The sequence below is a fragment of the Zootermopsis nevadensis genome, unplaced genomic scaffold (genome assembly GCF_977971745.1).
Source record: "Zootermopsis nevadensis isolate Lab colony 2312 unplaced genomic scaffold, Znev_1.0 Znev_ptg000016l, whole genome shotgun sequence".
In the NCBI taxonomy this organism is placed as follows: Eukaryota; Metazoa; Arthropoda; class Insecta; order Blattodea; family Termopsidae; genus Zootermopsis; species Zootermopsis nevadensis.
In genome coordinates this window covers 813,094-835,766 of record NW_028259148.1, presented here as the reverse complement: position 1 = coordinate 835,766, position 22,673 = coordinate 813,094, and the positions used below count along the sequence as shown (strand labels likewise).

Here is a 22,673-nt window from a genome sequence, read left to right as displayed (position 1 = left end):
AGTAGGTACCACAAATTTTTTCAATAACTTATTAAGAGATTGCACTTTTAATTTCTTATTCTTGTTGGGTGTAAATGTACATAGTCTGCAAGTAATTTAACTGTCAGTACTCTGGCAATGGTATTGAAACTTTCATGATGTGCCTGAAACTTTGAATTTGTAAGGAATGATGACCACTATTTGGAACATGCATTAGAAAGAAAATAATTTGAGTTCAGAATATAATTAGGTACGGCCGCAGTGACTCAAAATTAGACTTCTTCAAGGGGGAAAAGTGGGGTTGTGTCCATCTTCCAGGGGGGAAAGACATTTCAAATTTGCCGCGTTTTAGATGGCATGAATGTCATGATTGAAAATTGCTCTATTTGACACTAATGAACGTTTATAAAAGCATCTTGCAAGAAATGTTACCTCACACTGATTACTATATTTTATTTCGTGCTCTTGAAGAGAACAAAGTTAGCAGAAGGTTAGTTTTGCAATATTTTATTCTTTCTTTTAGCTTATCGTACATCAATGGTTGCCGGATGTGAACTGGAATCGTCTACACTGCTTCCGTTCACGGTGATTGGTGGAAGGGCAGATGTTTTTCTAAATATTTAGAAGTGAGTGTCATTCTTCTTTGACGTTTGAATTAGGGGTTTCAGCCCATAAATAGCCAGTTTATTATATTTGTTTCACTTAATGTAGATGCCCTGTTCAGTTATGTTGCAGTACGAGTTGTCTGATCGTAGTGTCGTCCAAGATGAACTAATAACGTAGGCCTGTGTGCTGACCGCTGTCTAGCTTGGTTTTGCAGGATACCCCTATGCTACGAACTTTATTTATGATTTGGTTTGAAGAAGAAAAGTAATAAAAGTGAAGTGCTTGTTATAATGTGGCAATAAATCCACACCTTAACCCAGTGTGTGCTTGGCGTAAGCATGGCTGGCACAAAGAATACCGCTCATGTGGTACAGTTGAAGCCTGTGGAGGTACCCAAGTGTATGCAGGATGGGGAGAAGTTCATCAAATGGGATGAGGTAAGGTAAAAAATTCTCTGAAGGCTTGTGACTGGTTTGTTTATTATACATCAGCTGGAATGGGGCAATTCAAAATATTCTCTAAGGGTGAAATTCAACAGACAACCAAAAAGTGTTTGACATCTGATAGAAAATCATTAGAATAGTGGCAGGTGTTGGAAAAGAAGCTGTTGTAGAGAACTATTTGAGAAATTCAGTACACTTTATCTTGCAAGTAATTTCTTACTCCAAATACAGTCACTCATCAGCAACATGGAAAGGTTTTAAACAAATTCTGACATATATTACATATATTTCAAAGTAATATGAGGTACGCATGGTGCTGCCAATCATTTGAACTTTAACAGTGACTGTGATAAGTATAATGGAGGTGGGAATCAATGAAGCAAACTGGATGCAGCTAGCTCAGGATAGAGTCTGGTGGTGGGCTTTTATGAACGTGGTGATGAACCCTCAGTTTCCATGAAGAAAATGACAAACTGAGGAACAGTCGACCTTTCAAAGAATATCCTGCTTCATTGAGAGATTGATAAGTTTGACTGTAGCAAGGTTTGAATTTGAGTTTTATTTGCTAATACATAAAATGCTGCTTTATGTGTAATTGTTATCATAGACCCACAGCAGAATTTTAAGCAACAACATTGTAAACACATTTGCTGTTCTTTGAAAATACTGAAACTTTCAGATTCTGAGTGAATACACAGCATTGCAAAATCTGAAAGTATATGTAATGATTGTAGAATTCCACTCATTTGATGTCTTGGTAGTTATATGGTGGTGAGTGATACTTGTCTCTGTCCAGCTGTTTGGCCCTACTGGTACCAGTCAGGTCAGAGATTGGGGAAGCCCATGAGCTAGTCCGAAAATGCTAATGAAGAAAAGTTTTCTGACTTTCTTGAGAATCAAAAATACAGGTTGTACTGCCTGTCTGGCCATATTAAAAACCTCTCTTTATCAAGAAGTTTCTTAGGTCCCCAGAGTATTGAATGAAAAGAAATCTGAAATTTCTTCTAATAAGCAGAGACTTTCATCATGGGAAAAAATAATAATTAATGCAAACCAGTCTCCTTGAATGTGATATTTATTGTTTTCGGTCATGCTATCATTGAATTTACCTGAGAAGGACTGTTCCTGTCACAAATGACAAAAGAATCTCGATTGATGCCAGATATGTACAAAATACTTGGTTGTAATAGACAGAGAAAGAAACTAGAAATTTGTACTGCTCACGAACGTTAATGATGTAACAACATGAATTTGTCTTACTGTAGGCTGTAAAGGTTTAGTCTGCAGTTTTCTTTTCATCTACTGACAAGTTCCTTTTACTAAGCAGAAAAAAGACCAGGTCCTTCGGGTTAATGTTATAAACAACTTTTTCTGTTATTTCAAGTTTTGGCCTGCCTAATATTTCAAGCCCTTGTTTAATATAATAGTCAGGAAAGCCAATGACAAATATCTCATTTGTACTTTGGACAGGATTCAAAGCTGTGAAGTCAGAAACCAAGGCCATCATCTCTTTCACTTTGTAGTGACCTTGGTTGTTACACTTGTAATTTGCTTCTATCTTGCTAGCTTCAACACTTACATATGTCTTTCTATACCTTATACTAGTGTATTAGTGACTTTACAGTTAGTTGGTTTACGATATCATTGCTTCTTTGTGGAGCTTCGGTGGAGCATTTATGGCTCAAGACGATTCCCAGTGTGTAATAAAGTTTCCTTGATTTATTTTGACAGTCAGCTTCTGTTCTTACACACAATTCATGCAGTCAGGTATATTACAATGCATGATAAGGGGCAGGTTACTGCTTTATTATCAGATGTATAGTTACCACATGTGAATGTCTCCATTCAGGTGGTATGATAGTTGTTTCCCTTGACAGTGAATAATTGCAGAACTTATGCATAATTCATGCTTGGAAAACTTTGAAACAGAATAATAAAGGAACCTGGCAGTCATGACACAGTCTCAATTATGATAAAAGACTTTTAATAGTTCAATTGAAGAGCATTTGGAATTTGGTGATTAATTTATGAAATTCTGTCAGTAATGTTACGACGAGCTTGATGAGGGTTTTTTATCCTTTTTTCATCTGATGACAGAAGTAGAACGAACTTCTAGCACATTGTGGTTTTAAAAAACCTGGTTGGCAGACAAAGACCAAAAGAACAATTTAACCCAACTCTGTTAATGTTTGAATCTGTATTTCATGACAGTTTTATGTTTCACAATTTTTCAATTTGAAACTTTTGGTTCGCTGTTGCTTGTTACAGGATACAGGATCTGGGACACCTGTTACTCTGCGAGTTGACAAAAATGGTTTTTATCTCTATTGGGTTGATCAAAACAAGGTATGTAATTTTTTCACTGGGTGTTCGTTTTGTGTGTAGAAACGCGCATACAGTGAATAGCTACTGCTCCCAGAATTTCTTTGATCCTTTTATGTGTACTGAACTGAAAGCACATATACATTCCTTGTCATATTACTGACCTGGTATTTTCAAAAGAGTGGTGATCGCGTGTTATTTGAGAAAATAAACACATGCATATTGCTGAGTTGAGATTATTATATTTAGACTTTGAACAACAATGCTTCATTGTGTTACATGTAAACACGCTTGTACTTTCATTGATACACACAATCAAATTGATCTTATTTTATTTGGTAATGGGAATTGTTTAGGTATGTCTGACTGCAGAGTGGCTGTGGCCAACAAAGGGTGGTCCTTTAGAGGGTTGGAGCAATTGGCTTACTCAGAGTAAAGACTTGTCTTGATATGAAATGCTACACAGGGTCTGTGATGTGCTTAAGAATGACTGTGCGTCATACTGTCTGCTAAAGAGAATGGACATTTAGCCTTTGCGATGAGTCACATTGATGCTGGGTAAAAATATGCAGGCGGAGAGAACAGAGATGATGAAGACTGCATGTTGTCAGCAGACACCATTTTTATTTTCCTTTGTATGACCTTCATCACTGCAAATGCATTTGAGATTCTAATGTATTATGTAACAGAATTACATGTATATGTACACATTCTTATTTTAATCTTTGTAGGAAACATTTAACTTTTAATATTTACAGTGATTTTATATTATTCATCAAGTGCTTTTATTAAGATTTGATGAACTTGTAATTTGTGGTTAACGTGCATGTAATAATTGGAAAAGTAGCTGTTATGAAATAGTAAAGGAATTTTCCCAGTGAGTTTCATGAGCTGTAAAATGATTATGAAACAACATTGTGGAATGACTTTAAACTGGACTTTTGAGTTTCCTAACTGGCTTAAAGGCATACATGTTATTTTAACTCTTGCATGACTAAATGCAGTATTAACTAACTAACTAGATGGCTTAGCGAACCCAAAGGTTTATCACCGAAATAACCAAAGCCCTCCACTGGTCACTGACCTGGGCCAACAAAATCCAATTGCCTTCAACTCCTATCTCCCATAGATCCCACTTGATATTATCCTCCCATCTATGTCTAGGTCTCCCCAGTGGTCTCTTCCCTCAGGCATCTCTACCAATACCTGGTGCACACCTCTTGCCCCATTCATGCACACCACATGCCCTGCCCATCTCATTCTTCTTGACCTAAATGCAGTATTACTTCTTGTAATGGTAATACAACTGCATGCAAGCAAGGCATAAATTCTGTCCTGTGATTCTGATGACATAAGGAATGTTGGAGTGTATGGAGGTACGATGTGTATTGATTGGTCTGTATTTAGGTGGGTACGGTCATGGATTCAGATACTGTGGAATACCGATAGTTTCATAAAAACATATTTTGTACGATTTTCATTCCTAGTACTGCTGTTTCTATTGAAGGTAATTACATATCAAAATTCAGGATGCAACGCAGTCACGGTGGTCTAGCGGTTAGAACGCTGGCCTTCTAATCTTGGGGTCTTGGGTTCGATTCCCGGAGGTGCCCGAATTTATAACTTGTGTTGGGCAAGGCCGTGGTCTAGGCAACACGGAGTTTTCCTCCGGGGCTTCCCTGGTTTCTCCGTGGCATCCCAACAATTACTTCATTCACACACAGAAGAAGGCAATGGCAAACCACTTCTGGATCATCTGCCAAGAACGTATATGAACAGGTCCCAGTCCGAGAAAAGGATGGAAGGATCCTGTTCATATGGACCTGTCGTCAGACAGAACAGTAAATAAAAAAAACATTGCTTTCACCCTCTTTGAAATGCCAGTAGCAGTGGAGACTGATGAACTGTTGTTGTTGTTTTTTTAATATATTTTAGGAAATGGACATGCTGGACATAGCCACTATACGGGATACAAGAACAGGAAGATACGCAAAAATTCCAAAAGACTCAAAATTACGACAGATAGTAACAATGGGATCGAAAGATACTCTAGAGGAAAAGACTGTTACTGTCTGTTGTGGTTCTGACTTTGTCAACATTACGTTTATCAATTTCTGCTGTACAAAAAAGGAAATTGCACAAGTAAGTTTATGTTGTTATTGTGGTAATGGCACATTTATCTCTTTCTGTGATAAGTTTTCCAGCGATTAACTAGAACGGCTTTATATTTTTATGGCTGTAATAACTTATGAGGACGTCAAATGAATATTGCAGATTCCTTATTCACGATGGTATGAGCAAAAATTATAAGCATTCGAGATGTTCCGACTGCTGAAAATATAAACCTGACCTTTTTTTAAAGTAATAATGAAAATGTGGACCTTTAAAGATAATTTGTCCTTCTCGGCACCATGTACGTTTCTTGTATCAGACTAATTAAATGTACTTTATAAGGTACACTTTTTTTGGTGCAGGGAACTTTGAATGTTGTTAGATTTGACTGTAGGCACAGCAAAAGATTAAGGCACAATTAGCTGTACATTTTACCTTATTTTAAGATTTGGAGCTTCTGCCAAGCAGACAAATTAAATACCATATTGTCTATATGTGTTGAACTGAAGTGCGTGAGGATTGGTTTTCTGAAGGCACTTGCATTCTTTTTGTATTCATACCAATGTTTCTTCATACTTTTCTCATCACCTCTGTTAATAGTAATCACACCTTACTTCACTTTAGATATGGACAGATGAGCTCTTGAAGATGGCATACAACTTACTGCAACTGAACAGTTCTGCTATAATGTTTCTGAACAAAGCGTACACTAAACTGACATTAATGACTGACAAGTCTAGCAAGATTCCAATAAAAAAGTAAGTACATCTCCTGACTGATGTATCTTATAGTTGGCAATGTAATATGTATTAAGGCTAGTATTCTGCTGCAGCCAAGCAGACTTGAGTGACGTGGCTAGTGTTGATTTTTGAGACATGGAATTATAGTGGGGCATATCTCAGAATTCTTCTGATGTAGCCGTTAGTCATTTTGCCATTATTTTTAATAAGTTGTGAGTTGTTATCATCATCATCACTGCCAAACAAAGCCATATGCATCAGCATCGCTGACATCCAGTTAAATGTTAAGGTCATTATTTATTTTTCCAGTGTAGTGAAGTTATTTGCACAGAACAGAGAGGATCGAAAACGTGTTGAAAAAGCTCTTGATATATCTGGATTACCATCAGGGAAGGTAAGAAAATACTGAATAATTTCTTGTAATATCTGATTCATATATTTGTCTTTTATAGTAATTTATGCATGCTTAACTTTGTTTCAGAATGATGCACTAAGTCTTCAGAAATTTCAGTTTGAAGATTTCTTCAACTTCTACAAAAGCCTTACACATAGGGTTGAAGTTGAGAAAATTTTTGAGGAATTGTAAGTATCTGGATTTGTGGAATAGGTTAAGAAAGTTCTTGAACTGGAATCATGTTTTAAATCTGACAAAACTAAGAAGCCCTTAAAAGCATTTGCTTTTGAAATACTGTCATCAGCTGCACACTTTCGCTAATGTCCATACAGTTAAAAATATTTTTGGAAGCCACCGTGTATGGCCTGTGGTGGTCTTTGAAGCCACTCCACTACAGCCTTGAACTAGCTTGGACTGGACACAAGGAACCTTCAAAACCTTTTTTTTTTTTTGCAGGTGTGGTGGAACTTCCAAACGGAGGTTAATGACAGCAGCTCAGTTCGTAGAATTTCTGAACAAAACACAGCGAGATCCCCGACTGAATGAAATTTTGTATCCATATGCCAATACAACAAGGGCCAAAGATCTTGTTCAGCAGTATGAACCTAACAAGTACAATGCGCAGCGAGGTACAGCTTCACATATTTGTTCTGTCCTTATGTTATCATCGTCTAAGAAAGAAACTGTTAGTGTAGTGGCAGAACCCACTGGTCAGTCTAGTTTCTTTGTCTGCAGAAGAAACAGAAATGTTTTGTTGAACCACTTGAAATGATTCTTGCTGTTTATGTATTGATCACAAAATTTGTTTCCTTTCATACCATGTGGTTTATAACTTAAATAATACAATTATTTGTGTGTGTCCAGCATCCTTTATTATTATGTGTCAGTTGTTGAGCAGATTCCTTTTTGGTCTCAAGGGGCCGTCTAGTGTAGAAGTAGAACTCAGTTCTGTCTGATGTGGCCGGTGCGATTGCTGCCAGCTACGTGTTCATTGTGTCCATCGTGCTGGGTTTATAGGGTTTGTTGTCTGTGCTACATTAGGAGATGTTTTTCTGTTTAGGTCAGTTCAGTTTTGATGGCTTTCTGAGGTATCTTATGAGTGAAGACAATCCCATTGTTTCACCTTCAGAACTTGACCTCTCAGATGATATGGACCAGCCATTACCACACTATTTCATAAATTCTTCGCACAACACATATCTGACTGGTAAGCATCTGAATTATATTTTGTATCTGTCCCAATTCTTGGCTATCTTTTACAGTTTCTTATACATAATCATTATCATCACATGTTATTTGATATTTGTTGTTAGATACTTTATGTAACAACCTGCTAACAGGGATTTTTGCATGTGCGTGTGTTTGATAATTGTGTATATCCTGTTGATATGATACTAGCAAAGACATAATAATCTATGAAATATTAATCTGTATAAAAAGAATGTACATACAGAATTGTAAGAGGAACAATATGTTTATGAATAAACAAATGACTGATATTGACTTTCGAATACAGAAAATGGTGGGTGTATAAACAGGATTCAATGTTGATTTTCATAAAAAAGTATGATATTGTAGAAGATATAAAAATTTGTTGTAGTTTGCAGAGGATGAATATAAATTAGCATATAATAAAGAGAATTATATACACATATACAAAGTGAGCAGTGTGTTGGTTATAAATGAGAATGATTTGAAACATTTCAGGGAGAGATAGGTAAGTATCACTGTTAATATTTAATGTGATGAAACATTGATGATTATAAAAGTTATAGAATAGTGATCTAATTATACTAATATTGGTTGTTTCCAAAGTGGGGCCAGTCAGAAATGTTTTATTTCAGTCTGTGTATTGTGTAGACTTCATACAGTGAACAACGTATGAAATGTTCCGGGAATATTTAGTGTTACATACTGCTGATAACTTCCAGGTGCCTTCCGTGGCAGTATGCACCAGTACATTAGTACTGGCACCTGTTCTTCAAAATATAAAATAGATTGCATTAAAATTGTTGAACATAAACTCAAAGTACTGCCATTTTTTGTGCAAAAATATCCTCCTCTCTTTGCAATTTCAAATTGTATTCCAGGCCACCAACTCACAGGTAAATCATCAGTAGAAATGTACAGGCAGTGTCTTCTTGCGGGCTGTCGCTGTGTAGAATTGGACTTCTGGAATGGGCGGACTGAAGAACCAGTCATTGTTCACGGTTATACATTGGTACCTGATATTTCTGCTAAGGTAACAGGAAATTTCACTGTGGCATTCTGTTTATTTATTTTTCAGCAAGTATATTTTGTATGAGAAAAAGTAGGCACATGTAGTTACGTAGTGTTTGTGGATTTTGGAATAATTTGTAGTAAATAGCCTGCACAACAAAAGCAATCTACCAGTGATTTGACTGACCATCGGCTAGTTATGATAAGGGTTTGGCTGTATGTTGGTGTTACCTTTTGCAGGAAGTGATCGAAGCTATTGCAGATTCTGCGTTCAAGACTTCAGATTACCCAGTGATCCTTTCTTTTGAAAATCATTGCAACCCTCGGCAACAAGCTAAGATAGCGCAATATTGTCGAGAAATTTTTGGAGAAAAATTGTTGGATTCTCCAATAGATTCACACAAAGTAAGTGTTATTAATGTATCGACTTATCCATAATTCATTCACTGTTTGTTTATTAATTGATGCCTGAGTTTAAGGATACGTATTTGTAAGTGTCTTAATGATGGAGGACCGTGTTTGAAAGTTTTTCAGTCTGTATCATCCCAAAGCATATCCATTTTCATTACATGCTTATTGAGTTTAGTTAATCTGCCCTAGCAAACACCATCCTGTAGTTTAAGGTGATTTTTGTTTTTTCAGCTGGAACCAGGAACACTTCTTCCGCCACCTTCGCTCTTGAAAGGGAAAATCATAATAAAAAATAAGAAAAAACATCACCACCACCATCATCATCACACGGACACCAGCCAAAGTAATTCACAGTCATCACTTCAGCAGGATATTATTGGGTCTGCAGTGGGAGCTGCTGAAGTAGAACATGGAAATGGCGACATCCCTCACCACCCTGCCCTCCAAGTTCGTCAGAGTAGCAAGGAGAGCGCTCATGAAGAAGACGAGAATGGTGGGTATATAGCAGAAAATTCATGACCCAGTTTATGAATAGTATTTTGGATATATGTTTTATGTGTATGTAACTTTCAGCTGAAATATGTTTTGTTGTTCAAACATCATTACAGATGATGATGAAGAAAGCAGTAGCGCTGAAGAAGTTGAAGAGGATGGTCCTGGTGAGATCAAACTACGGCTTCAGGAGAAACCTTCATCAGACAAAGTTTCAGCTGCCAAGGAATCTGAGGCAGGGGCTGAGATATCGGCACTTGTAAATTACGTACAACCTGTTCATTTTTCATCTTTTGAAAATTCTGAAAGTGAGTACACACTTTCATTTGGCATCTCCTAACTAGTGTCTGTAGACATTTGAAGGTGCCTTGTATGTCTAATATTCTTTTATTAATAGCATTGGGAGTTTGCTGTAAATTATTAAGCATATAATTGCTAGAAACAAATTCTTGTGGTTATCATAACAATTCTTCAAGTATGAGGTTGTTTATCTGATGAACATTTTATGGATGTTATTTGACTCTTCTGATGTTAAATCACTTTTTCAGAGAAAAATCGTTGTTATGAAATGTCATCTTTTGATGAAAGGCAGGCGACAACGTTATTAAAGGAGCGGCCTATTGAATTTGTCAATTACAATAAACACCAGCTGAGTAGAGTGTATCCTGCTGGTACACGTTTTGACTCGAGTAACTTCATGCCCCAAGTGTTTTGGAATGCTGGTTGTCAGTTGGTTGCACTGAACTATCAGACTCTGGGTAAGTGTGCTGTTTGTTTTTACAAGGTTAATTGTGTTCGTTTTGATATTCAATTAAGGAGTTCATTGTCGTTTGTTACAAGGAGGGACTTAATCTGCCATAAAGTGAGATAGGCCCTCCTATCCCTATTGTCAAATGTTAATCCACAGCCATTCTGGGTACATGATCAGTGCCTAGCGTATAGCAGTACGTATACTACACACATCTTATTGATCTCTTGATTATCTTATTATGGATGTGTGTCACATTTAAATCAGCATGCTAACTGTTTTAATATTTCAGAATATATTTGGCCTTGAAATTTGTAAGTTTTGAACTTAGACTGTGTCCAAAATTTGAAAATTATGTGACTAATATCGAGGATGTCTTCGACCAGAGACGAGGCCAATATTTTTTGTGTTTACTAGCAGTGATTAAGATCAATGGGATTCAGGAAGTCCATTGGCGGTAAAATGTTTGGCATTGTCTTTCCATTTGTCTTATCGTTAGTTCAGACTGTAGCCTGTGCCTTGTGTCTTATTATTACAGACCTTGCAATGCAGCTAAACTTAGGTATGTTTGAGTACAATCATCAGTGTGGGTATCTGCTGAAACCAGAATTTATGCGTCGGCGGGACCGACGTTTGGATCCATTTGCTGAGTCTACTGTTGATGGTATTATCGCAGGGACAGTGCAAGTGACTGTTATTTCTGGTCAGTTTCTCACTGACAAACGTGTAGGAACTTACGTTGAGGTGGATATGTACGGTTTACCGGCAGATACTGTCCGTAAGAAGTTTCGCACGCGCATTGTACCTGCTAATGGCATCAACCCTACATATGATGAAGAGCCATTTGTGTTCAAGAAGGTATGAAAGCTTATGTTGAAGTTTTGTTCTTTATTCAGTATATACAGTGATCGGGAGAAATTTCATAGTCTAGTCATTTTAGTCTTTTTTATTTTGTTTAATTTTTTAAAGGAAGCAACACCTTCGCCTGATATTGCTTAAGTATTAATGTGCAACTTAAATTCTTTAAACCTTATGTTGAACTAAATATAACGCTCTTGACACAAACTGTGGGGCATTACTAATTTTAATTGTTCTTTTCAGGTTGTGTTACCAGAACTTGCTAGTATCAGGTTGACAGCATATGAAGATTCGGGTCGCTTCATTGGTCATCGAGTTCTGCCAGTAGTCGGCCTCTGCCCAGGTTATCGGCATGTAATGCTTAGGACAGAGTCTGGACAACCTCTTCCATTAGCTACGCTGTTCCTCTTAATTGTTGTGAAGGACTATGTTCCCGATGGGCTGTCGGATTTTGCAGAAGCCCTTGCCAATCCTATCAAGTATCAGTCGGAGCTTGAGAAAAGGGCTCAACAGTTGGCAGTACTGACAGATGACCTTGATGTTATTGAGGTAAGGATAATTATGTACAATTCATTTGGAGAGAGTTCCTGTTTTATGTAATGTTGTTGGTTCTGTCATGACAACAGATGTGGTACTTCTTCTGAGGATCTCTGTACAATTAAGCATTCAGTTATGGAGAAACAGGTGAAGCATTTATAAGGACAGCCAGATACTGTACCAGCGTCATAACAAAGCTGCTTTTGAATGAAAAGTAAAAATCAATTTTTACTATACTGAAACATAGTTTGCTAATTTTGAAGTTATTTAAATACAACAGATTGAATTATAATTTTAAGTTACTAATTTCGTATTAGTATCTGTGATATTTTTTGTATATCAGGAACCTCCTGGCAAACTTCCAGCATCAGAAATGGTGCGTCCCATTCCATCTCCAAGACCTTCCATAGTAGGGGGTTTGGAGAGCCCAATTGTTGAGAATATTTCAGAGCCAGAGACAGGCTCTGTTGTCGTACCTTCGGAACCTGCGACACAGAATGAGCAACCAACAAGCCCACAGGGTCCACCGGCCCCTGTTAAGGCTCCTTCCAAATCTAATGACGCCATCCTTTTACCAACGTGTAAGTTCAGACTGAAGTAGCATACATTTTTTTTAAATATTTTAAAACTCATTAGAAAATGGTAATGTGAGATATCCCATGTGACACATTTTCAAGCCTTGACTGAATTAAAGAGATGTATAAAAATATGAGATTGTCAAATGAAGAAATTGATAAAATAAAAGAATAAGAAGCCCTATTAATGTTAAGCTCCATATAGTTTTTCCACACTAAATTATGTCAACAGCTCACAGGAATTTACAGCCTTCAAAGGACGTTGTGGCTCGATATACTTTTTAGAATCTTCAAATAAACATAAGTTGGAATGGATGTTGATCAAAAGAGGTCCAAAAATGGAATTTAGTAGCCCTTCTTACAACATGGTAAATGGAAAAGATGCTCCTAAAATGCAGACTAAGAAAGATCTAGATGACAAATAACTTTGGAACCAAATAGCTTCATGTGAAGATAGTTAAAAATTACTAAATTTATACAGTAAAAGAAAAAAGTTACTTCATCAGAGGCCTATCTAATATAATGATAAGTAGAATCAGACTGTTCCTGTGAACAGACTGGTGTTATATATTAAAGCCACGTGACATTATTACCTGATAATGATATTTACTTACCTTTTTTTTTTTCCAAAATATCTCATAATTTTCAATAATTTTTATGTCAGTTGGTTGAAAAATAGTTATTTTCAACAAGTAGATTGAAATTGTATCGAACAGGAATTTCACACCAACCCGCTTGCATTTTGCATTGTAAGTAAATGTTTGTTTGATTCATTGCTAACGATGGACGTGATTTCTTCCAGTGAGTGAGGATCTAGTGGCAGAGCCATTGGAAAAATTTATGGAAAACAAAGTAGTGAAGGAAAAGTTACAAGAAATGGATAAGAAGTTGGAAACCTTGAAGAAGAAGCACGAAAAAGAGAAGGGTAGGGTTCAGACACATGGCAAGACTTCATCACATCACGACAATGATAGAAAGAAGAAGTTCTATGGTTCTATGCTTGTGAAGAGGTTGTCCAGCAAGAATATGTGAGCATTATACCGGCGTAATTGTGCGCTATTTTTGACATTGTAGTCTCGACAACTTGCGCTATTCGTAGGTTGATTGTTATGTTGCAGTATTGATTTTTTTTTATATTGCTTAACCTCGTTTGAGACAGAAAATGTTTCCTTTATCAGAGATCTTGGCATGGCAGCCGTTCCGCCTGACACTTCCGAATGCTCTGAATGTGAAAGCGACGCGTCAAAAGCCGCAGGACTGCCTCGTAGTCAGTCGGAACGTTTGCTCTCCCTTTGCAAGGATTACATCAACCACGAGAAAGAACTCAGGGAGAAATATCATGCGTTGGTGAGTTTTATAGAATATGCAGCTCATTTTATGCTTTACTGATGTCACTTACATGTTTCCAATTCAGAACCTCGACACTTGTAGTTTACATGTTTTACTTGCAGCGGTATGAGAATATGAATTAATGGCCTGTTCAAATTTATTCTATTATAGGGGCCTTCTTTGGCTCAAAGCATGATCTGTATTGCAGGAGTGTGGAAGCTGTGTAGTCACCTGATGTGACTGATGGCCCAAGAATGTTTTATTGAGTTACATTGCCACGAAAGCTTCAAATCGTATAACTAAGAGTATGTCTTCACACTCTTGTCTCTACGTGTTATTTAGCAAGCCCGAGAGGTTATGGTGTCAGAGTTAGTTGTTTATACTTTAGAATTTTTAGTTTATGTTAATTTTCTTGGTTAGATATTCCAGACGGTTGAGAAATTGATGAAAACATCTCAGTGCAATCAGTTGAAGCTGCTCAGTGCACTACTGGAGCGGGAGACAGCTGATGTGATGCGGAGGCTTGAAGCAGTGCGAAGGGGCGAGGTAAAAGCGCTCTCCAAAGTGCATCGTGACAAGGATGAAATGGTAAGAAATATGAGGTGTTTTGTAAATTATCTTGTCATACTGTGGTTATTCTATTCCATTTCTTTTATTCTGTGTTATCATTTCAAAGATTATCAATTCTTGCCTGTTACTATCCCCTGCCCTTCCTTCTTCCTCCCCTTAGTCCCCTGTAATTACAGGTAAGTTCATGATCTTCCTGAACTTCTTCTGATATGAACCAAAGTCAATGCAGATAGTACAGAACTATATGCAGAGTTACAAAATTGCACTATGTAATTTTCTTCCCAAAAGTGGAGGTAGAACTCTCTGGCATTCAGACTTGCAGATTCAGAATGCAGAACACGCACAAGTGATTCAAGTGACAGTAAAACACCTGAGCAAACTTGTTAGGTTGAAGGAAAATTACTTTCAAAGGAATGGCATGGAATTCTTTCTGGAAAGTTGTTGAACACACCTTCAGTTCAGTACTGTGGACGTGTTTGTTAAGTCTGACGTACTGCTAAGATGCATGACTTATGACTGAAGATATGAACTAACACGGAACGTGTGGTAACTTTCTAAACCTGTTCTGAATATAAACTGTACAGATTGTAATTGGTTGTTATGAACTATGCAGAAGAAGCATATAACTGCAGATTCATCTTTACCATAATGAATTAGGATACTTAGCCTATCATAATTCCAAATATAATACTTGAGATCCTGTTTTAAAACATTTAAATTATATTTGTATAAGAGCATTAGACTGGCCTTTTCTTGTATCCATGGACATATTTGGTACTGTCTTCATTTGGGTTATTATTTAATGTATAGTATAAGTTACATGCACTTAAAGTTTTTTTAATATTTCTGTTTTTTAGATAAGAATTAAGCGTGAGGTGGCATCATCGATGGTGGAAAAAGGTGTTCATGAACGTGTTAGACTGACAAAAATATATGAGAAGAGACGTGAAGAACTACAACGGCAGCACGAGGAGGTTCGTCTTAGTCTTGAGGAGAGAAAGCATAAGGTATGTCACAGTAGAAGTTTGTATCTGTTTACTTGCCAGCATATATATCAAAGAATATACGTTTGCAACATAATTGGTTTAAAATAGTAACATACAATACCATGTCACATAACTTGATTCTGTTGTATTTTATAAATAATTTAATTGTGGACGGTTTGGAGTGTTCTGTGGAACACTGTGGACATTTAATACATTTTTATGCAATGATACTGCAGGCTTTCGCAGACTTGAATCGCATGCTTGAAAACCATGTTGCAAAATTGGAAGATTTGCAGCATCAACACCAGCACACTCATCCAGCGACAGCAACCGGGGGGGCAGCAGCGGTGACCACGGAACATGTCACACAGTGAGATTGAGCAGTACATTATGCAGCAACCAAAGGTACCTTGAAATGAACATTATTTGGGGACAAGTTACAGGCAGACATGATCAGACTTAAAGCAAAATTCCTGTAAAGAATGCCACGCACGCACACGTCCGGTCTATGGCATCTCTGAATGTTCGTAAGTAGTGGTACGTTTTCAAAGATGCTAGTTCTGCTCCTTCAATTCTGAAGATACCTGGCCCATACTTTGGAACATACTGTCTTTATAATCACTGACAATGTTTTCTTCTCATAAAAATATGCGCTCTGTTCGTTGTTTCAGATTTTCATGTATCGTCACTTCCATATAGTTTGGATGATGGCTGTGGAGCATTTGTGTGGATTGGATGTTGGCATTAGGGGCCATATGTAGGGCTCATGGCTGATATTAAAATAAATGAAATTTCTGTGGTCACATTAGATGGGTGACGGAAGCAGGAAACAGCCTGTCGGATGAGGAACAATTCCAGAAGGTGAGTCCTCAAGGTAACACCTCATCTGAACCCGACTCTGAATATCAAGAATCTGCTGTACATGTTAGGACAATCAATAAATAGGAGTACTCATTATGTGTAGTGTATGTAGGGTGTAACAGAGGAGCTTTCTACTTTGGACTGTACAGAATCAGGGTAATGAAAATACAATTCTATGTGATATGTCTCAACCCCCCCCCCCCCCCCATTTTTTTAAATGAATTTTCTTAGGTAATTTTTTTTTTTTAACTTAACCTTCTACAAATGCCTAATCCAGTTGTGGAATGGCTTCTATTGTGATAACTCATCAGTTAAGCCGCAGCTTATGTTGCAAGAAGCAGAGATTAAGTTGTAAATGAAAGATTCCAGATCTTTCCTTTAGCAGACCCTACCTGTTAGTGATCTATTGCATTCTGTTATAAGTAGTACTTCTTAAATGAAACAGGAAGAGTTCTGGAACCATCCTTCAATTCGGGTCCTGGGATGTCATTCAGACCAATATTTACCTGCAATGGTATTCTAAATTATATGTTTTTAAATTGAATTGTAATATTGTAGAATCTTGAGTGTTGCATGAAATCATGCATTAGATATATATAGTAACAAATGTAATTGTTTTTAAATTCAATTTTGAAAGGTAGCTGTAACTATTTGGATGTTATTAGACATTTGTATTATTAATAATGAGGCGTTGAAGATGCAGAAGTAATATTTCTTGCTGATTTTTGTTATGTATGAATAGGACATGATGAAGACTGATGATTCTTTAAACGTTTGCGACAATCGTTGATTCATTACACTGTTATTACGTTGGACATTCTCCATTGTCAGACATGTGTTTGATTCTTCAGTGGTTGGATGTATATGTGTCTTCGGGTAATCGGTTGTCATCCTACTGACAGATTTATTGTTTTTTTATTCAGTATTGTTATAACAGCCAGGTGTGTAATGGTTAGAATATTAGTGTAGTATTCAAAAGGTTCTGGGTTTGATTGCCACCAGTATTAAAAATAAAGTATGTATGAAGAAATATGTCAGTATGACAACTAATCATCTGAATGTTGAAGTAGAGCCAAATGCAGAAATATTTTATGTATTAAATTTAACCAGCATGCTGGTCAATGTCCAGCATAATAATGGTGTAATCTTGGAGACTGTTGGTATTAGAGTATCACAGTTTCCAGAGATCGGTACTGTTTGGCATATATGTGATGAAACTTGGTTTTGAACTTCCGCGTCTTCAACGTCAGTAGACTTTATTACTGTTCGATATCAGTACGTTTGCTTAAGCTTCGATGTAAAATGTTCCTTTGTTACTTCCTGTATATAAGAATATAATTAGTGGTTAATAAGTTAATGTACCATTTTTTTAGTATCAATGTCAGGGATACCAAAACAATATTATGTAATTATGAATTGTCATATCATACCAAAGATTTCAAAACATTGATACCGGTATTGCGATATGGAAATTCTTACCATTCCCTGTTGATTTATTATTGCTCAGTGAAGAAACAGCTGTTAACAAGAGAAGAGACAGTTCCCAGATACTAGGCTGTTTATCGCAATATTGTATTGAAGTATTGGTATGAGTGAATGTACATCATCCAACATATTGTTGTGATGCTAGAGCAAGTGGATTTTTTCAGGGCTGGATTTTTTGATGATTCAATCCTTTGTTGTATTTTTAATTTTTAATGAACAAGACAATCAATTATTATAGTAGATTAGTGGTTGTGTGCCTATATTTATATGGGCACAGTATGAATGCAATTGGGGGCAATGGAAAGATACTTAATGCTAGGGTTGGGAGCCAGAGATTTCCGCATCCTAGCCTCACCAGAACTGAAAAAACTCCTATGTAAAAACAGTGACTAGTAATTTGCATTCATGCTCATATGTATCGTCTCACGCCTCCCTTACGTATCTTATGCACTGGTTCTGACCCTCCAACACTTCTTTGTTTATTTCTGCTCTTTGTGATATTGTCTGTCCATTCCAGGCGGCCCTGCTCCTCACATTGCTGTTACAAGCACAGCATGTATTCTGCCTGTCTTTTGTTTTAGCTACCTGAGTGATGGCCATTGTCACCTTGCATACATTTGTTATGGTTTCTGCTCTGCACAAGTAAAGACAGTGAAAATCATTAAGGTCTGTTTCTGCGCTGTTTTCAGTAATAACATGTTATAGATTTGTTTCATGTTGCGGAAGTCATTGTTTGTTATATTTTTGCTCTTCAGTTTACTGTCTGTGATTATCTAATTGTCACAGTATTTTATTTTCCCCAAGCATATGGTTCGTGTAGCAGATATATTTACAAAATAGCGTATATCGAGGAAGCGAATTTAACAAAATTGAAAACAAATTTACATCATTACATTTTATATTGGTAATAAGAGTACTTCATATTTACAGAGAACCATACCACTCAACATGATGAATTAATTTTTTTTAAATCTGTGATAATACAATTAATTACCTCATTTCTTATTTTAGAGGATATATGAAGTATGCAATTTCTTTAGTGGTTCTCTGTGCAAATAGAAAATGTAATGCAGAAATGATGACTGACCTTCAGCACAGTGACAATATATATATTGTCCTTTGTGCTTTTACGTTTATAGTTGGACCCAGGCCGTTAATTTATCCAAGCCCGTTGTATACGAACTCTGTTTCTTCTATTTGAAACTGTGTCATGTTTTCCTCTTATTTTTTTAATAAAACCAAAAGATTCAAAGTACCAAGTTACATATGATACAAAAGTGACATAATGCATTAAAAGGGAATCAAAATAAAATTCCTTTTCTCATGCATTTTTTGTAGAATGTAGCAGAAACTTGCCTAAGCCAGTGAACTGTTTAGGAGCTAGATTCAGTATTATTGTCATGCTTAATTGGATCTTTGAAAACTAGAGACTTTAGTAGTGATTCAGTGTAGTGTGGTTTATGTGTGTGAACTAAAAGTGTTGTTTGGATGTCTTCTATGTGTTGTTTGTGACACATGTCTATCGATATTTTTCTTTCCCATGGTCTCAAGATGCAGCTAGCAAGACATTTCCATGATGCCAGAGATTGTGGTTGATATTCAGGTTATTTGGAAGAATTAGTTGTGTGAACTGTACAGAAATCATATTCCATTTTGTTAAATATATTTAAAACTTGTATTTAGTTATTGATAGACAAATTTTCTGTCTTCATTTGATCTTGGTCATGAAGATTTTTTTATTGTTTTCTTCGTTCTCAGTCTTGGTTAATTATGAATTGTATGACGCATTAAAGTCGCTTGTGAAAAATCTGCCTTATCATCAGAAAGGAAAGTAGCAAATCATGCACTACATCTCTTTTGGTTTAATCCAGAAATCCGTTTGATATAAATTAGGTCATTCATACTTGATCAGTTGACTGTTTACTGCTAATTAACTGATTTATAAAACATTTTGGCATAACCAATTTTAATTTGTATATAAACAGTGAAAGTCTTATTTCCTGTTAGGAGGGAACTGAATTTGCAGGGTCTAGAAGTGTTTTTTTTTTTTAGTAGTACATTTTAAAGCAGCTGTTGTAGTATTTATTTAAAAGTCGCTTGACACATTTAGCTTGGTTGTCACTAATATGCTTAAAGCAACATGTTTTTAAGGGCAACCTAAGAACACGCTTCTAATCACTCACACTGTCCCTCCTTGTCTTCATCTTGCCACCACTGATACAATACAAAGGTCAGGATATATTAAATTGTTCCGAAGAATACCCTGCTGTAACTTAAAACCATAAAAAAAATTGCCAGCCAAGATATTCAGTGCCATTTCATAGCCTAACAGCATATTTCCTGAAGTTATATTTTAATATTATTGTACTGTATCTGCCTGAAAGCTGTTATTTATGTAATTATTGATCTTAATTGTAATTTAGTGATATATTGTGGGCAGTGTGAAGCTTGGTTTTATCATAAACTATGATTTCTAGATGAGGTTCTCACACCAGTGAGTAAGAAGATGATTTATTGTCTTTTGGGATGTTGTGCTATCTCGTGCCATAGAAATTGACCAATGTGTCTGAGATGCAGTTCCCTGATTATTGAGGCATTAAGAACCTACGAAATGTCAGTCACTCGATATGAGACTACGTGGCATAACATTTCACACGACATTTATCTTCTGTATGATTTCTGTACAGGTCTGCGTGATGCTACATACATACCTTGACAGTACTCTGCTTGAATGTGATGAATTACTAGGCTAAGTGTTGAGAGAGATTGTGATGGGCATATTATCGTTAATTCGTTGTTGTTTCTTGTTGCTAATGTTATTGTTGTTACATTTTAGTATATACTCTTAGCAGTAGTAGTAATGATATTTTGTTGAGGAGAATGTTTATCTCCACTGCTATTTAGAATACCAGAAAGTGTAACTTTCCAAAACATCCCTCTACTGGGTTTTCCTCACCCAGTGGTAAGAGGGATGCGTCTGTGTCTTGAACGATATCGGCCTATTTGAGGTGTTCATTTTCATAACCTACCAATTCTTTGTGTGTGATTTTAGAGCTGGTGAACTATGCTGTATAAATTGGTCAGTTAAAAACGAAGTTAAGTCTTCTCAAATTTCAGTTCTAGCAACAACTTGAAAGTCTACTTGGCTGAAATTAATCAAAATATATTGTTGCCTCCTGATAGATATATATATATATAGTAACTATATTTTAGATTTGTTCATCACTCCTGTAGAATTTGTCATTGAGATCTGGTGATGGACTTTCTTTTATATATAATTGTGGAATTGGTATGTTTTGGATCATGAGCTGTTCGTATTTTCACAACCTTCATATGCTCTCATTATGACTTGTTAATAATGATATATAAATGGAAGTGTGCAATCTGATGACATTATGTACTATTAACTTTTTTCCTCATGCAGTGCAATACTCATAAAATCAAAGGCCACTGAAATTAAAAATTTGAGGTTAGGTTATGTTATTTGAAAGAATGTCAACTTCAATTTCAAAGCTCCTGATTTTGCAATTGGAACAAAATGTTACATAAATATTGTGTGTTCATTGCTCATAGTTTGTTTATTTGTAAATATATCTTTACATGTGCGTGTTTCACAAATAATATTGTTCTTATATTATTGTTTACTCTTTTCATGCCAATGATGGTGTTTCTGTCTGTGTGGTGCTTCATTGTAGATGCAATCATCTGACTTAATTTTGCTCAAAAATAGTCACAGAGTTTAACTCCCACAAAAGAATAAATTAACTTTTAAGGAATTTACAAGATTTAAAATTATCCATGAAGCTACTTAATGATACAAAAAGAGCACAAATTTAATTTAAGTAGTAAACATGATTGTGTTGGCTTTGATTCACACTGAAGGAAATAGATGTATTTTTTTGTTGTAGTAAGAATTTCTAATTACTGAAAAGTACATAAAAGTCAATATTGCAGTTTTATGCAGTGTCTTCTCATATTACTCTCTACTGGAGCTGAAGGTTACAGTTCTTTTATAAGATATGAAGTTTTACAGTGATTGAATATATAAAGTCTTACCAGATGATCAGCCATGTGAGAATATCCAATGTTTCTGTGAATGTCTTTGCTTCCATTATCAAGGGTTAATATAATAAGTAACATGACTGACAGATGAGCCGGCGTAGCTCATTCAGTATGGTGACTGGACTGGACGACCTGGATTCAATCCCCAACAGGGGCAGAGGATTTTTTCCTCTAGACTCTGCATCCAGACCGTTTCTGGGGCCCGCCCAGACTCCTATCCAATGGGTACCGGGGTACTTTCCCGTGGGTAAAGCGCAGCTGGGGCGTGATGCTGACCACTCACCCCCGTATAGTGCCGAAGTCAAGAATGGGTAGGAGCTATACCTCCTTTCCCCCACAAGTACCTACATGGTGCTTAGTGGGACAGCTTTACTTTACTTTTAACATGACTGACGGAGAGCACGCCAATAGGAAAGGTGATCAGTCATCGCACCCAGCTACCAATATATTCCAACGAAATAGGACCATCAGTGAAGGTTGGAAGAATTAAGGACATCTAACATAGCAGACTGTCCAAGTTAATTAAGATGAACTGTGTGATGACTATTACATTCGTCCGTTCTTGGAGAAGGACACTTTGTTCAAAGAGCTAACTTGATGTGGGTATGGTGGATGGTATTGTCGGACATCGCATCAATCCCTGATGATGGAGGCAGATACAGACTCTGAAACACTGGATATTAATTCCATTCTTACATGGCTGATTGTCCAAGAAATATTAACTGCATTACAGTTTATTACTTGCATATGGATCATTGTAAAGCAAACTTTATGGTGTCACTACTGGTGTTACAGGATGGAAGAAAACACCCAAGAAGGAAAGGAAGGAAAAATATTCCATACTAGAAGTACCGAGCAACAAATTGCTCGTTCTCTTAATACTTACGCAGTGATTTATCTCACTACCTCTTTGATGATTGGTGTTTTCCTTCCTGTACCAACA

At 36.5% G+C, this 22,673-nt stretch overlaps 1 protein-coding gene across 1 annotated transcript; it reads left to right on the top strand.

Moving 5' to 3' along the window:
• Nucleotides 1–524: 524 nt before the first annotated feature.
• Plc21C (Phospholipase C at 21C) lies at nucleotides 525–16,392 on the top strand. Its single transcript, XM_087349329.1, has 22 exons — nucleotides 525–1,022; nucleotides 3,297–3,374; nucleotides 5,286–5,492; nucleotides 6,087–6,220; nucleotides 6,512–6,596; nucleotides 6,684–6,784; nucleotides 7,053–7,225; nucleotides 7,657–7,803; nucleotides 8,687–8,838; nucleotides 9,057–9,221; nucleotides 9,459–9,720; nucleotides 9,836–10,027; nucleotides 10,268–10,477; nucleotides 11,006–11,325; nucleotides 11,569–11,874; nucleotides 12,206–12,443; nucleotides 13,240–13,465; nucleotides 13,616–13,784; nucleotides 14,187–14,354; nucleotides 15,194–15,343; nucleotides 15,559–15,727; nucleotides 15,994–16,392. Exons 1-21 carry the CDS (start codon nucleotides 924–926, stop codon nucleotides 15,694–15,696), a joined length of 3,720 nt encoding a protein of 1,239 aa, XP_087205455.1. The 5' UTR covers nucleotides 525–923; the 3' UTR covers nucleotides 15,697–15,727; nucleotides 15,994–16,392.
• The last annotated feature ends 6,281 nt before the right edge of the window (nucleotides 16,393–22,673 follow it).